Source organism: Oenanthe melanoleuca, chromosome 4 (genome assembly GCF_029582105.1).
Source record: "Oenanthe melanoleuca isolate GR-GAL-2019-014 chromosome 4, OMel1.0, whole genome shotgun sequence".
In the NCBI taxonomy this organism is placed as follows: domain Eukaryota; kingdom Metazoa; phylum Chordata; class Aves; order Passeriformes; family Muscicapidae; genus Oenanthe; species Oenanthe melanoleuca.
Window position 1 is genome coordinate 15,799,216 of NC_079337.1, and position 16,126 is coordinate 15,815,341.

Here is a 16,126-nt window from a genome sequence, read left to right on the forward strand (position 1 = left end):
TAATTCCACCATAAATAACTGCAGAGCTCGACGAGCAGTGAGTAGAAAGTAGCTGGTTATAGGATAAGAGTGACTTTGGGCTCAGCTTGTGTTCAGAGCCTGGTCCAGATTCAGTGATTCAAAGCCATACAGGTCGCCTCAAACAAAGACAGCCTTTTTGGCATATCATCAGTGGAAACGCTCCCAAACTATGTTGCTAATCCCACTGCCTGGCCTGGTATCTTGCTGTTAGCATCCTCATCAGAGGCATGACAGAAATGCAAAAGGGAGGGAAATGTTTTAGCTTTTTTGTTCAAAACTGCTGTCTGAGAGAGGAAGCAGAGCACTGTTTGTCCACCAACTGGTAACTGGTTCTCTGCACAGGCATAAGTTTTAATTCCTATTTTATGTAGGAATGTGCATGCATCCGAAGGGCCAGGGAGTGGGGAAGATGCATTTGCCTTTACAGCTGCTGGCAGCAAAGAAACACAGCAACACTTGATTGAAAAAACCTATCTTACTGTTGTACTAACTGCAGTTTTTTTTTCCTTTCTCATTTGTAGGTCTCAGACTCTGGATACTGGCTGTGGGATTTTTTTATTGTTATTATTTTTGATTGTTTTTTTCCTCCCTTTTTGGATGTGAATTGAAGGCCAACAACAGTTTGAAGTGTTGGAAGCAAGTGCAGGAGGACGCTCACCTTTTTATTTGAACCTTTGTTTGCTGGGATACTTTCAAGCTCTCCTTCACAGTCATGTGGTCATCACAGCTGCTGTTCTTCACAATGCTCTTAACACCGTTTTCCCATGGTGAGTGAGAGATGGTGCAAATGTGCCTGTGGGAAGGGAAGAGAAAATAGCAAGGATTTTGTCTGTCTTTTCCTAATGGTGTGGGTTTTTTTACAGGATGTTGATGTCTCTCCTTGCTTGCACCTCGAGTCTTTGAAATTCCCAGGTTACATTATGACTTAATGAAACAAAGAATGCTGGTGACACATAAAGGTTTCTTTTTCTGAGTTTAGCTGCTACATTAGACAGACTTCTTCTTTGTTTTTCTTGGGGAAAAATGGATTTATTACCAACCAAATCAGAGTAGGCTAATGAGAAATTGAGGCAAATCATAAAAACAACTTCCCCCCCCACCTCCCCTCTTCCTGAAGTGAGTTTATTCCCAATTGTCTCTACCTCCTCCCCTGCAGCAGTACAGGGCATGGGAGTTATGTCTAGTTCATCCCATCTTGTTTCTACTGCTCCTTCCTCCTCACATTGTTCCCCTGCTCCAGCATGGGTTCCTCCCACGGGGTCCTGCCAGCAAACCTGCTCCAGCCTGGGATTCTCTCTCCACTGAGCCACAGCAAGGCTGCAGGGCACAGCTGCTCAACCTCCAGGGCTGCAGGGAATTCTCAGCTCTGGCATGTGGAGCCCCTCCTGCCCCTCTTCCTTCACTGACCTTGTCTCCAGAGCTTTTTTTTCACAAAGCAGCAGCTTTGTCCCCTTCCTTGGATGTGTTACTCCAGAGGCAGTGCCACAGTCCCTGATGGACTCAGCTTGGCCAGTGGTGGGTCTGTCCTGGAGCCAGCTGGCATTGGCTCTGTCAGACACAGGGAAAGCTTCAAGCAGCCTCTCACAGCCACCCCTGTAACCAGCACCCCCCAAAACCTGGCCATGCAAACCCACTACAGAGCTGTAGCAAAAAAATCTGATCTCTTTAATTAGCCAGGAAACTCTTCAGTGAAATGTGACACATGCAATTCTTTGAAATGAGATTTTGAGGCCTGTTGGGTTCTTTCTTCTGATACGAGAAACCCAAGCTTATGCTGTAGAAGCAAGCTGCCAGGTTTCACAAGTGCTGGAGGGTTCAGGAGCTCCTGTTAGCAGTGATGGTTACTAAATGCTCAGGGCAGGGCTTTGGAAAACCTGGCTGCCTGATTTTTCTGATGCTTTAATGGAAGGTGAACTCTACCAAGTATCTCATTTTAATTAAGGGCCAGTGGAAGCATGTCTGTAAATTGCATGTAGCCTGTGAGCCCCTGCTTTTAAAATATTCATCAGGCTTTTTGTGGTTTACCAGCTGATCCTCTGTGCTAAGACACTGGAGCAAAATTTTACAGAAAAAAAAGATGATTAAAAAAAATTAATTGGCTGAACACGTCTATAGAGCACAACCTGTCTTCTTATATAACACCTTTGAGGACAAATCTGCACTATTGTTCTTTAAGCAGGGCTCCTCCTCACTGACATGAAAATTAGAATGAGTGTTTAAACTGAGTTGGCCAGTTATGGTGCAATGAAAGAGCGATTCAGAAAGGTGCTCTAAAATTCTCTCCAGGGAAGCTAAATGTTTTGTAAATCTTAAAAATTACATAGTATTAACAGTGAAAGCAATTATTAGTTTAAATGTGCCTCTGGCAGTCTTGTTTAAGATTCTCTGTGCCACTGTAGCTGGGAAGTCCTGCCTGATAGTCCCAGTAAATGAAAGTATCCTAGGAGTCATATTATACTACAGGTGAGCAAATGCCAGAGGTGCAGGAACTATGTCTGGAAATATTTTTACCTTTTATACTGCACTCCAGACTAAATGAACAGGGTGTTTACTATGTTGGTTGTGGCAGTAGGTGGTGGTAAATTTGACCATCACACATCTACTCAACACCCACATTATCTGCTCAGTGGAAGTGTGATATCCATCTTGGAAAAAGGGAGAGAGAACACCCTTGGTCTGAGCTAAAGAACTTTGGTTTTCCCTGTTCTGATCTCTGAGTGGCCAGGATGCAGCTTCCATCTCAGAACTGTGGTATGCTGTTCAAACACATGCCACAACCTCACCTTCCTTATAAAAATAGCCTAGTTAAGCCCTGCTTTTTTATTTATTTTTTTTTTTAATTTTCCCTTTTAGTAATCCTTTTTCACTGCATGCAGAAAGCATTCAGGATTTGTGCTTAACAGGAATCGAGCATTTGAATTCCTCTTTTGTGGTCTGGAATGACTCCTGGCCTGCAGTGATTGCTGGAGATGATATGAACTACTTTTTCAGACTGACCTTACTACATCTCATTCCCTTTTTGAGTTCCTTGACACAGCCTCTTCATCTGTAGTAGCAGCAGCATTAGAGACAGATTTCTTAGACCAGTGATCTCATAACTTGGAGAGGTGGTGGTGGTAGTTTGATGTTTTGGGATTTTTTTCAGGGGGCTTGGTATTTTTTTTTTTTTGTTTTGTTTTGTTTTGTTTTGTTTTTTAGATGTTTCATATCTTGGAGTAGACAGTGTTCTTGGGCTGTGATGACCAGTGTGGATTCAAAGGGTGTATACTTCAGTGATCTGCAAAATGAAAAGTAATCTTCCAGATACAGCCCTGGTACAATGTCATCTTGTTGATAAGCTGTAGGAATCATAAAAGGGGAAAAGGTCATGAATCCTTGCATTTCCTCAGTGATGGTATCTGCTGTATCTGAAATGCACAGGCACGGCACTGTCTAGTTTTGCTCAGACTGCTTTGAATCACAGCTCACCAAAAAATTAAGCCATGTGAAATACTTGAGATAATCATAGATTTGTGTAGTGGCTGCTTTCTTTACTGTTACTCTTGACTTGAATGGAAAACAGCTTACAACTTATGGCACAACCTGGAGCAGTGTAGAATCCCCCCAAAAGCTATCCCCTCTCCTAAGCTACAGCAAAGCCTGTAAATCCATTTGTTGCCTAAAACTAAACCTGTTACACGAAATCAGAGAATTACACGAGATAGACTGAAATAATACCAAGGAATAAAATAAAACAATGAAAGCAAAGCCTTTTTCATCCTTTGCAAGGGTTCTGCTACAGGGACAGGACTTTTGCACCCCTGCCTTCTTCTTGCCCCTCTTTGGAAGCTTTTCCCAGAGCATCTGAAGGTCTGGACCCTGGGAAAGTGCTCCTTGGTTTGTGTTTCCCCCATGTGCACCTGAGCAAACTGATCCTCTTTCCCTGTAGCAGGTGGATTTCCAGGAGGCGTTTTCTGGAATGAGCAGCTGTTCTCTTCCTCAGCCTTCCTCCCCTTGACCCCAAACAAAGCAGATTTCTCTTCACCCAGAAACAAACGCTGTCAAAAGTTCACTTGAAATGAGATAGACGTGACAGGCAGCAGCTCAGTTTGCAAGCCTGGAGAGATGTGCACCTGCTCTGTCACATTGCTGTCGTGCTCATGTATGGCTCAGAGCTGAGATTTAAGACTTCCAGATTGCTGGACAAAAATAATAATAGAAATAAGGGGATTCAGAGCTGCATGCTGTTAGGAGCAGGGTAGGAAGGATACTGCAGTGATCACTGTGGGGTGAAATTCTGCATGTCTCCAAATAAGTAACTTATTTTAGGCTCTGGAGGAGAGCTGAAGGCCTGTTGTATGCAAAGATCTTTATCATCCCACCAGATTGGTTTGTTATTATTTATTTGCAAATTATTTTTTAAGGATTGTATTGCATGTCTAATTATATATGATGGGCAACAGAGAGTGAGTTAATTGTTGTTACTCTGCTTCTTGTAATAATCCAAAAAGGTACAACCACTTATTTTTCCAGTTAAGTAATAATCAAAATTGCCCACTTTCTATTGAAGATTGTTACAAATGCAATAAAATCAACAGGTGTGGCTGTTTACCTGTTTCTTCTGCTGCTAAGCTCTTGCCTTGCACTTGTGACATGGGAGTGAGCTGTCAGCATCCTGGATCCTGCTTGGGCAAAGTTCTGGGGTTTGGTTCCTCCTGGTCTTGCAGCTGCTTTGGGTTGTTTTGCATATATTCTAACCCTGTATTTATGAATGGGTTGCACCCAGTTCTCTCCTGATGATCCATGGGGTGGATTAGTCATTGCTGTGATTACTTAAATTCCTTAATATTTTCCTTGATATACAATGTGATTTTTGGGTTAGAACCACACACTTGGCCAAAACTAAGCAAAACTGAAATTGGAACAAGTTAAACAATAATGTAACTAAAACCTGGCTGAAATTACAGGACAAACAATATCTGTGGGTTTAAGCCCATCTAGCAGCTAAGCACCATACAGATGCTAACTTATTTCCCTTGAGCCTTGTATATGAAAGTGATTCTGTGTTTTCATACTGAATCCAAAACACAGTACCATCTACTAAGCACAAATGAACTCTATCCCAGCCCAAACCAGGGCAATCAGACATGGCAGCTAGGACAGACTAGGCAAAAGTTATCTTATCCTAGGGGAAGTTGCAAGGGCAACAAAGTTTCTCAAATAACTTTGGGGATTAGAGCAAAGTTTAAGCTAAAATAGGTTGTAGTTTAGACAAAGCCTGTCAAGTCCTGGAGCCTGGTATTGTCATGAAGCTTAGGGCCTAATACTGATACTTGACAGCACCAAACTGGCAGGACTGCAGATGCTGCTGGTCCAGTTCTAAACTTGAAAAAAACTGGTTGCCTCCAAGAATTTATTTATGCAGTCTTGTGGCATAGCTGTAAAGTGACCTTCCTGCATTTGGGGACAGATGCCATTTTGTCTCTCCATATGAGAATTAGTTTGAGATGGGGCTGAACTAATTTATCATTCTCAGAGTAGGAAATGAAATTTGAAGTCCTTTCAAGTCATTGCAGCTGCAAGGAAGAGAGCCTTGTCTGCTGTCCTGTTCCTGCCCTCTGAGCTTCTGCTCCATCTCTGCAATGCCTCTGGGAGCCAGGCGTGGTGAGGGCTGCATCCTTGTGAAAAGATGGCACTCCAAGGTCAGGCTGATCTCTCTAGGCATTAGCAGGTCCAGATGCCAAGCCAGTTTCTGTGGGAACAGTGGAAATATTTATTACTGAACAGCACTGGTAGTTGCCTGGTGACAATGATTCTGTTAAAGCAAGCAGCATTATCTGTCTTGGGGGAATATATGATGCTAGCAGGCTGGTCTTTGGTGACAGAGTGCTGTTTAATGTGAGCTGAACATTTGCCTCACTACTATTTTAATACGGTGAAAATACTGTCACTGCTTAAAATACATACTGTGTTTCTTTTATACTTGTACAAGTGTTATGTTAGCTAGTGAATGGTGGATAATTGCCTTTTACTACAATACTCTTTATACAGTCACAATGAAATACAAGATACATGTTTTATTAGTTGTGAAATAGCTAAGTTGACTTCCAGGCTTCTGCCTAACTTCAGTCTTTTAAAGATTAATCATCCTTGAAATATTTATAATGTTTGCTATTCTTGGCAATTTGTATTACCTGCAGCCGTGCCACCTTTTCCAGAGTGGAACAAGTGATCGAGGAAGGCTTTTCCTGATAAAAGGGGGAGGCTGTTCTCTGTAGAAGCTACAGCACTTTCATTAGCAGCATTGCACTAAAATTGAGAGTATTAAGTTCCCCATCTGATGACAGATCAATCTATGAACTGATAGAGGGTGAAATTCAACCTTTTTAAGACTATCCACTACTTAATTCTTGTTTAAGCCATTATGTAGTGCAGAGGTCTGTGTGCAGACCCACTTCTTTCATGTCTGAATTTCACACTAAGTAAGGCGGGAGATTTTAAGTGGGTTTTCTCATAATGTGGGGTTTTTCTTTTTCCTTCAGCTTTTGTCAAGTGTGTCTACTCATAGAATCTTCCTACTGTAGGGAGGAAGCAAGACCTTTTACCCCCAGGGTCCATATCAGGATTAGGTCTATTTAATGTCTTCATCAGTGGCACGGACAAAGGGATCAGGGGCATCCTCAGCAAGTTTTTTGTTGACACCAAGCTGTGTGATGCGTTGGCGTGCCTGAAGGATGGAATGCCATCCAGAGGGATCTGAACAAACCTGAGAGAAGGGGCCACAGGAAGGTCATGATGTTCCACAAAGCCAGATAAAGTCTTTACTGTGAGGGTGGTGAGGCACTGGAACAGGTTGCTCCATCCCTGGAAGTGTTCAAAGCCAGGTTGGATGGGCTCTGAGTAACCTGGTCTAGTGGGAGGTGTCCCTGTCCATGGCAGGGGGGTTGGAACTGGGTGATCTTTCGTCCCTCCCCATCCTAAACGTTTGATGGATTTTAACATGTATGGTGTACAGCAGTAGGGCATGGGGGTTTCTTTCTGGGCTGCAGCAACAAAAAATGTCCTTGCTCTCGCAGCAGCTGTGCTTCCTTTCATGCCTGCAATATCTGATGCTTCTGTCATTTGAAACAATTTCTTGACAAGACTGATTTCTGTTCTCTAGTGACCAACTCCGAGCTCTGATTTTCTCAAGTGTTAGCCAAGCCATAAGATGTGACAGCAGGTGAATTACAGTGTAGTAATTCCCACCCAGCACATTCAGGCACAAAGATGAAGGCCAAATGGCCTCTGTGCAGTCAAGTGTGAATTATTGTGCCATAATTTAATTCCTATTATATTTTATTGTGATTGTAAAAATGTTTTTATTAGTGAACTCCTTTAAGAAAAATCACTTTTTAAAAAACAGAATTGAAAAGTGCAGCACTGAGCTTCTCACAAAGAGGTGTAAATAGCTTTATGCAATAAAGAGTTCTGTTAAATCCTGAAAAATTGTATTTGTGCAGTTAATATCCCTAGGTAATGAATAGGTGTCATGGTGCAGACATCTGCTGTCTAAAAAGCTGACCTAACTCTAAGTATTCATTTTGTATCAGCTGCCGGGCAGTTGCTAAGTAGGATGATTGGGTTTCTTTGTTTCTGACCTAGTCTTGATTTGATCTGGAAACCTTAGCTTGCAGCCAGTCTCTTGAGCCTCCCAATCTTCTCCCAGTTCAGGGTATACAAATGTAATGTCTGGTGCATTTGGGTTTGGTCCCAGCAAGTGCTGAGCAAATAGATAAGGAGGTTTGGAGGAGCATCAGAAGGGGATCAGGCTGATGTGTTGGGGAAAAAATATGCCAACCTGAAAACAGCTGGGTGGTACTGGAGAGGAAAAACACAAGGGCCATGAGTGCCTTAAAAGTCTTTCTTAATTTTCATTTTCCTTTGTCTTTTTAAAAATTTTTATAATTCTTTTTTTTTTTTTTTTTAAATTGAAGTGAAAAGTCAAAGCTCATGCAGTTAAGGGGGCTTAAAGGTTACCAGGTTAAAACCTTCTTCCCATTGAATTATTTTTAAAGAATTAAGAGCAACCATGTGCTTGAAATGACAGGATCTCTAGGGTATTGCCTGGCTTTCTCTTGGGATTCAGGAGGATTGAAATTATCCAGCCATGCTGATCCAGGTCTGTCTCTTTTGTATAGCTCCTGGCTAGCAAGTACTGTTAGCCCTATTCCTCTCTAGTCCTTGTCATAGCTCAGCCCAGAGTAAACATGGGATTGCTATTAAAAATGGGTACTTTCAAGGCAGTTACTCTCTAAATAAATTTTACTCATGCTCTCAGCAACTTATAGCTCATCAGGATATTAATGGGGCCAAAGATGTTTCACTTCTGATGGATATATGGGTATTAAGAATAGCATCCCAATGAAAAACCACAGTAGTTTTCCATGTAAGTGATGCAATTACTGTGGTTTGGCATTAGATGCAAATGCTTGAAGAAAACAAACAAAAAAAAAAAAAAAAAAAAAAGAAAAAAAAAAAAAACTTGCCTGGCTTTTCCAATTAAACATGAGAATGATTTCTCTATACATCTTCTTGGAGTTAGTAGTCCTAAGCAACCAGGACTGAAAAATGTAGTGCCAAAGCTGACTAATATGGGTACAGGCACCCCTTAGTCAATACCCACAGGTACTGTGGAGCACCAGGAGTATTTTCCCATCTGCAGCTTTCTACATGTGGGAAGACACCTTGTCCTGGGTCTTCCTGGACATGCCAGATACTCCCAAAGGACTGGTTTTTGGGACAAGCTGAGGTTGAATGAGGCTGGTGCAGTAAAGAGAGAGCAGAAGTGGGCAGCTTCCCTTTTCTTACCCTCATGAATAGGGGAGATAGCTGCCCACCCATTCCCTATTTGTTTTTAGCTATTGCATCGTTACCTTAATTTGGTTAATTGCTGCTAACCTGCTCCCTTAAGATCTGGGCAGAACTGCTGTTTTCCTGTTATGGAAAGCACCCTTTGCCCAGCAAAACCAGCAAGAAGCAGCTCTTTATTGCAAATGAAACTGCTGATTCCCCAGAGGATATCTCTAACATCCATTTTATCAGCTCCACTCATGTTAAATGAATCTTAGAGCCATCTGATGTTTATTACCCCATGGCATATGCACTGTTGTTCAGTTGTTTCCTTTATTGATCATGATTTTTTTTGAATTGGATATGTTCGGTGATGTGGTTTTATGTGAATTTGGAAGGCATTTCCTGCTGCTCAATGAACATCTCATCTGGGAAAGATGCTGTGGTATGGGAAAAAATCAAAAGCATGTCAGAGACTTCAGGAGATTTTCCTCACTTGGAATTTCCCTGATTTCATCAAACAGTTTTGTGCCGGGCAACCTCCCTGGACTATCCCTCCCAGTGCCTGGCAGGATGATCCCAGTTCTGTCATGGTTCTGCTCCAAGCTGGGGGATGTGCCATGGGTTTTTAGCCAACACCACACAGATGCTGCAATCTGCCCATTGTAGCAAGCGTGGGCCTGGGCTGGTGGGATTTTAGTTACAGAGCAGTACTGAATGCAGCCCATAAACTCAAGCAATTACAATCACAGCACCATGTACTTCTGTATATTCCCTTGTGCTTTGCTGTGTTGGGCTGCTTTCTGCAGTGCTTGATAGTAGTGGGTGCCTTGTTACACATTCTGAGGTGTAAGTTTGTTTCCTGTAAGACATACAGGTGCTAAAAATCCTTCTCAAGACAGTCTGTTCCTTAGAATGGGCATAGGAAGAGGTGAGGACTAGAAACATATAATTTTGTTACTGTCACTCCCTGCTGTACCATAATCTGTGGAAACTGAGATGTCTGATGGGTTTTAGAAACTCAAATTGTCACCTGTTCATAAGTCTCCAGAATGTGGAGACTTAAATAAATACAGCATTTTAATACTGAGTTCATTTAATCACAGAATCTCAGAGTCACTAGGTTGGAAGAGACCTTCAAGATCGAGTCCAACCCATGCCCTGAATGTTTTTGGGGTCTGATCCAAATCCCATGGCAAGTGGGTGATTCCATGTAAATGCACTCTGAATCTGGTTTCCTCAGCCCAGAGGGGTTACTTTGGGGAAAGCTGGAATGTAACATGGAGGAGAAGGCACCCTGGGCTAATCTCTCACACCTTGGTGCTTGCAGTGAGTTCACCAGGCTGCTCCCCTGCCCTGAGAGTTATAGCATTGTGCTTGTTTCTTATTCTCTTGGTAGGCTGACCCCCCTTCAAGCTCTTCTAGAAACAATTAGAAGTCCATCAGTGCTGCTGATTTAAGGGAGAATTTGTTTTAGTTTTTTTCCTCCCCTCTGCAGCTCTTGTTGCTGAAGATCTGTCTCCAACTTTTAATTCAGAGTGTCTTGTTTCTGTTACTGAAATGCTGGAGGCTGCAATAAGGGCTGATTTAGTATCAGGGGAGCAGATGACAAAAAGGAAACTAAATTGGCTTGGGTATGTGAGTCTCTGCCGTGGGGTGGAGGGGGGGATGAGCCTGTTGGCTTGTGGGCAAGGCAGAGTGGCTGGCTGTGCTCTTTGTGTCAGGCTGGAGCCCAGCTGGGAGCTCAGCACCCTTCCAGCCAAGGGTGTGGATGAGCAAAGCCATGTGGCAGTGTCTCTGCAGGAAAAGCCATGGTGGTGCCCCACAAAGCCAGGGGCTGGTGCTAACCCTGCCAACTGCTGCTTGCTGTGCGTTCTCCAGAGGCATCCTCTTCCTCCCTCTGGTGTGTCCTCTCCTCTGCTGGGCAGGGCAGACAGCAGGGGCTGGAAGGTGTTCCTGGGAACAGGTATCCCCTTTATTCCTCCACTCTGAGAGACTCATGGCCAACTCCTCAAACTCTATTTTGCCAGCACTGCTGCTCAATTCTGTGTACATGTAATTGGTAGTATGTTTTCAAGGAAGAATGCTTACTTGTAAGAGTTGTAGGAAAATCCAGATCACTTTATTTTTCTGTATTTACATACATAGGAGGATGTATATGTGTTTTAAATGTAATTTTTGTACTGTATATATAAATAAACCCATAGAGTGCTGGTCTATCTAAACTTGGAATAATGCAAGGAACATTTGACATGCCTTCATGTCTTTGTGGTGACTTGAAATCCAACCTGTCATCACAACTGTAATCTTATAGGCATGTGCAATTAAAAATCTTACCATTAGGTATTGCTCTGGGGGAATTCTGAGGGCTAAAAAAAAAATATCTAGCAATGTGTAGTTGTTTTCCTTAATTTGATTGGGGGGGGAAAATGGCCTGTTGGCCAAATGCCAAATACATAATGAATTCCTATCACCAGCAGACACTTTAGAGTTAGTGCTTGGAAGTCATGTGTTACAGTATCATTAAAAATAATTTCAAAAAAACTCCAACTTGCTTACCTTTATAACAATGAATCTGAGCCTAAATTTTGAGAGTCTTACCTGTAGGAAGCTGTTTTGGTGTGTCCTCAGCACTGCCACCTCTCCAGACACAGAGCAGTGGTTGTGAGGCACTGCAGGCACGTCCTTGCATCCTGCCAGCTACAGTCCTTGTTTCAGATTGCATACCTGAATTCACAGGAGCCTAAGATTAAAGAGCTGGAAGACAATAAGATGGAGGAGATGAGCCACAAAATGGATGGACCTATAGTCTCTGTGCAGTGTCCTTGGGGATCTTAATTAAAAACAGGATCAGGAATACTGTTTAGTAGAAACCCAAATGGCTCAGACTATTTGCTCTCTGCTGTGATTTTGGTTCCAAAATCTTCCAAGTGGGTCCCAGAAGGTGGGACTGCTCTATTTTGATGTCTGGCTTTATGTGGATTTCCACTTGGTCCTGTTCATTCTGCCCTGGTAATGCTGGCTGTTCCCCATTCACCTATATAATATATGAGCCCTTTCTGCCTTTCTCTCACTAGGATGTTGAATTGTGGTCTTTCTCCTCTAAACAGCCAGCAGTTCTTGCAAAGCATAGTAACTTAATTATTTAGGGCCTGCACTGATTAGCCTCCCATCTTGAGGCTGTGCAGACTCTCAGCTGTGGAACATCTGGTGGCAGCCCTGTTTCTCAGAGCCCTAGCCCTTGCACAAATACAGTGCCTTTCTTTTTTGGATAGTAAATGTATGACAGATGTGAAATTCTCCAGCTCTTGGGGGAGTGCTTACATGTTGAATTTCATTATCCCTTGTTGGCCAGTTGGCAAAATGCAATCAAGAATAACTTTTGCGGAGAGCTGGTGTATCCAATATCACTCTGGAACGTTATTATGGTGAGAAGCTTAGGGCACAGAAAAGTTGATACAAGAAGATGAGATCAGTCTCTCTAGCATTCACAAAACTGCAGTGAATTAAAAAGGATAAACTCAGAAGTCAAAGAGAGCTGTGGGGCATAAGCCTCTCTCAGAGTTAGGCTCACAACCAGTTTAGGGGCTAAGTCCATTTTAATGTTTCACTGTTTTTTTTTAATTTATTTATAATTTTTCTTTTTGGTAGTTTGCACTTGGATATGGCAATCTGAGTATCTTGTGGAAGTGGTAGCTGCAGAGCTGTCAAATGTTCCTTAGTTTTTATAGATCCCTTCATTGGTGGTTATATAGTAATAATGCTTACACCTCTAGAGCATTATGTGTGAAGACAAATACACATATAAAATAGTAACCGGATATACTACCTAGAAAGCAGTAGAAATAGCAGCTAAAGCTGTGGGGAAGAGCTAAGTAGAGCTGAAAAAATAATAGTAATGACAGGTATTTTTCCTGAGGAAGCCTGGGTGAATGTTTGTTCATAAAGCAGAATACCTGACTTTGACAATATTCAAAAAAAGTTTATTTTGACACAGTTTGCTGTGATGCCTCTGAGTTCTCAGGCTTTGTGTGTGTGGTGCTTTCTCCTGGTTGGGTGGGCTCCTTGTTTGAAGAGCAGAGATACCAGCCTTGGCAAAATGAAGACCATAAATACAGGGTCTTCAGTTCTTGAGCAGAGGGTTGGTTGGACTCCGCTTTTATTGGATTGCAGGGCTGAAAACAAAGTCTAAGAGAAAATCAGTCAAGAAACTGAAAAAGCTCATTACTTCCTGACAGTAAAATGATGCTATTGCATAGTAGAGGAAGCGATGAGCTTTTCATATTATAAAGATCCTGGAATAAGTTAATAACATTATTTTTCCTTCCCTCACTTTCGTTTCCCTTCCTGCTTCCCGAACAAGGAGAGCTCACCACCCCATCCTCCCACTTAAAATACCAACCCAACAGATCATCTTTTCTGGGGAAAATTGTCACTGTTCTTCAGAGACTGTCTCCAGGGTAACTTTGTTTGCAACGTCCTCGAGGGGATGCTGCTCTTCAGATGTTCTTCTGGGAAACAAAGCTTTTGCCTCATGCCCTCAAATATGTTGCATTATAATCCTTTGAATGTATCTGAGCACTCACTTGAACCCTGCAGAGCGACAGGACTGTCATGCCAAAGTAGGGCAGGACTGAATAGGTGTCAACAGGATGTCTTGCTAGCAAGTGTAGCTGCTTGTGTATTGAAATAGATGCTCAGTGAAGCAAGATACTGGCTTCAACATAGAGGTGTCTGGTTTAAAAGCTCTCTTTGTTTCAAGAGCTGTGCTGTTCAGAAAAGTTCCTCTCTTTGTATTGTTCTTTGCTGATTATTAATTGATGGCCTGTTAACTAATTGACTCCCTTTCAAATAGGGAACTGTAGTAAATAATTTATTACTTGACTTAAAATTATGTGATGGCTGGGATTGTTGGTGTGGCACTTGCAATCTGTTTAGCAGGAAGAACAGGACATAAGAAAGAATCTTAACTCTTTTCCTGCAACTTCAATGCACATCACACATTGACATCAGGAAACTCTTTGCCTGGCATACCCATCTCCAATGCAGAAAAACATGATAAGTCAAAAAATGTATCCATCCCTGTACTTGCAGAAAGCAGTGGAGATTTCTGTTGTGGTCTTTGAGTAAGTTACTAGTTAAATAAACTTTATCATTCTGAAAAGACAGCTTGTTTCATGGGCAAAAGAAGTAAGGGAGACATATTTGTATTTTGGGTTCTTCCCTTCATTGTAAACATAGTGTGGGGTGTTTCCAATGGCAGGCTCTTCACTTTCATGGAACTTGCAGAAATTGAATTATTTATGCTCTTTGTCCTTTTTGCCAGATGGGATTCCAAATGGAACAACAGGGTAAAAGTGGTTTGGAGGGATACTGAGCAGCAGACATGATCTATGAGATTGATCTACGTGATCTCATGTTAGCTCCAATACCCTTGGAGAACAAAACAAAAATCATCCCTTCTGGTGTGCAGTTGGTTTGTCACTGCCTGCTGCTTCGTTGTGTGGATGGCATCTGCTGGCCCAACTTCCTCTGCACTATAAGGCTAAGGAGGACTCTAGGGGCCACAGCCCCCTGTGCCTTGAATGGCAGAAGTCAGCAGTGAGGGAAATGTGGGCTGTCCATGCAGCCAGGCAGGTTCTGTCTGTACAGCCCTGTGCTTCACTGACCATCACAGCCTGAGCTGTGCTGCAGTCTTAGCTGCTGGTAATCTGTCATTTGTGGCTGAGAGGCACAGGGATGCTGTGGGAGTCTTTTTCTAGAGGTGGGGGGTCTCTGAGGCAAAGGCTATGGCACCATTGCAATTATATAATAATGCTGTTGAAATAAAGCCCTGTAGGGTGCTATTACAGATGGGGCTTAATTTTCACAAAGTTTCTGGATTTGACACCGCTTTCCTCAATTTGACACCTTTTTTTCCAAACAGAATATCCAAATGGTCCTTAAATTACACTGTGAGTGAAGAGCTTTATAGTAACCATGCAGAGTAACGTGTTCAAATGAAAGCACAGTGTTGTTTCAGTCTGGGGTTTCAGATTTACTTTTCAAATGCTTTTAATCTCTATACTGCAAATTTGACAGATGCCTTTTATTGGTAGAAGACTTTTCATCTACCTGACCTAAAGGACACAGCGTTTATTTGCATTTAGGCAGCAGTTTGCAGCACAGTGAATTAGCAGTAAGCCGATACTTTAGTTCTTGTGTTTTCTTTGAGACTGCCTTTGTATTCTTTTGGATCATAACTTGAGTGCCTTAAATTTCACATGTGTAAAATGTATCAATGCTGATTTGCAATGCAGACATGTGTTCTGCTGTGTACCTTATGGATATGCTAGGTACTATTAGTGTTTGCATCCTCGGCTATTTTTATTTTCTTCCACTTTTAATTCTGCTGCTAGTACAAGGTTAAATTTGCAAAGGTTATAATGGAAAAAAAATGGGAAATATTAGAATCCAAGTGTCCTTGGCATGGTGAATCTGGCTAGATATCCCATAGTGCTGAGGTGCTCTAACTTTATCACAGTTGCACTCTAAAGTCTTAAGAGCCAGAGACAGCTTGCTGGATAATTGTGGAATATCTCACACAACATCTTGGCAGGCTGGGTAGTTTCTAGTATGTTTCATTTTTCATTTCATTTAATCTTCCTAGTGCCAATGTCTATTTCTATCAGTCAGGTGTTGCTACTCCATTTGCTTTGTGGTGGTGGTATGATCAACTTTCAGAATTGTGATTACAGCATCTCCCAAAGGTGACTTAGCTGCAGGAGGGAGACAAAGAATTGTCACATCACTGCTGTAAATCTGCCCCTGGGGATGCTGCACTGCATCAGCAGGAATGGGCACTGCCCTGTCCAGTGGATGAAGATTGATTTCTGAACATGTCAGGGTGTGCTTCATCTGGGATCCTTTTTGGTCACCAGGTGCTTTCTCCTGGGTCAATCTCCAGGTAGTGGAGAAGGCAAAGAATAGCAAGTGTAAAGCTCTCATGCCCTGGCAATTTCTCTCCCCTTTCACCTGGTGTCAGAGGATTTATTTTTTCGTTGATTAATCCATTTATTTTCAAAATGGACTGCCTTCTTGTTCTGGCTGGTCTTGGATGATGATAAATTGAGGAGGCAGTCATTTTCAAAATAACATTCTACTGGCATCATTCCTTGCTCTAGGTGTTGCTTTTTGCCTGGTGAATTGAGTCTAAATAGGAGCAACAGCTGGTCTCTGTGTGCATCACTAGAGATGGGAGAGGCATATGGTACAGGAGATACCCTTTCCCAAGGAACTCAGATAAAATCAGCTA

General features: G+C 42.3%; 1 protein-coding gene across 7 annotated transcripts in view; it reads left to right on the forward strand.

Annotated features, from left to right (window-relative positions):
* Window positions 1–16,126, forward strand: part of ADGRL3 (adhesion G protein-coupled receptor L3) — a 480,889-nt gene that overhangs the window by 171,950 nt on the left and 292,813 nt on the right. For all 7 annotated transcript variants that reach the window (XM_056489462.1, XM_056489463.1, XM_056489464.1 and 4 more), the window contains exon 3: window positions 543–788. In XM_056489462.1, coding sequence (XP_056345437.1) covers window positions 734–788 — 55 coding nt within the window. In that variant the 5' untranslated portion in view covers window positions 543–733. The remainder of the gene's footprint in view (window positions 1–542; window positions 789–16,126) is intronic.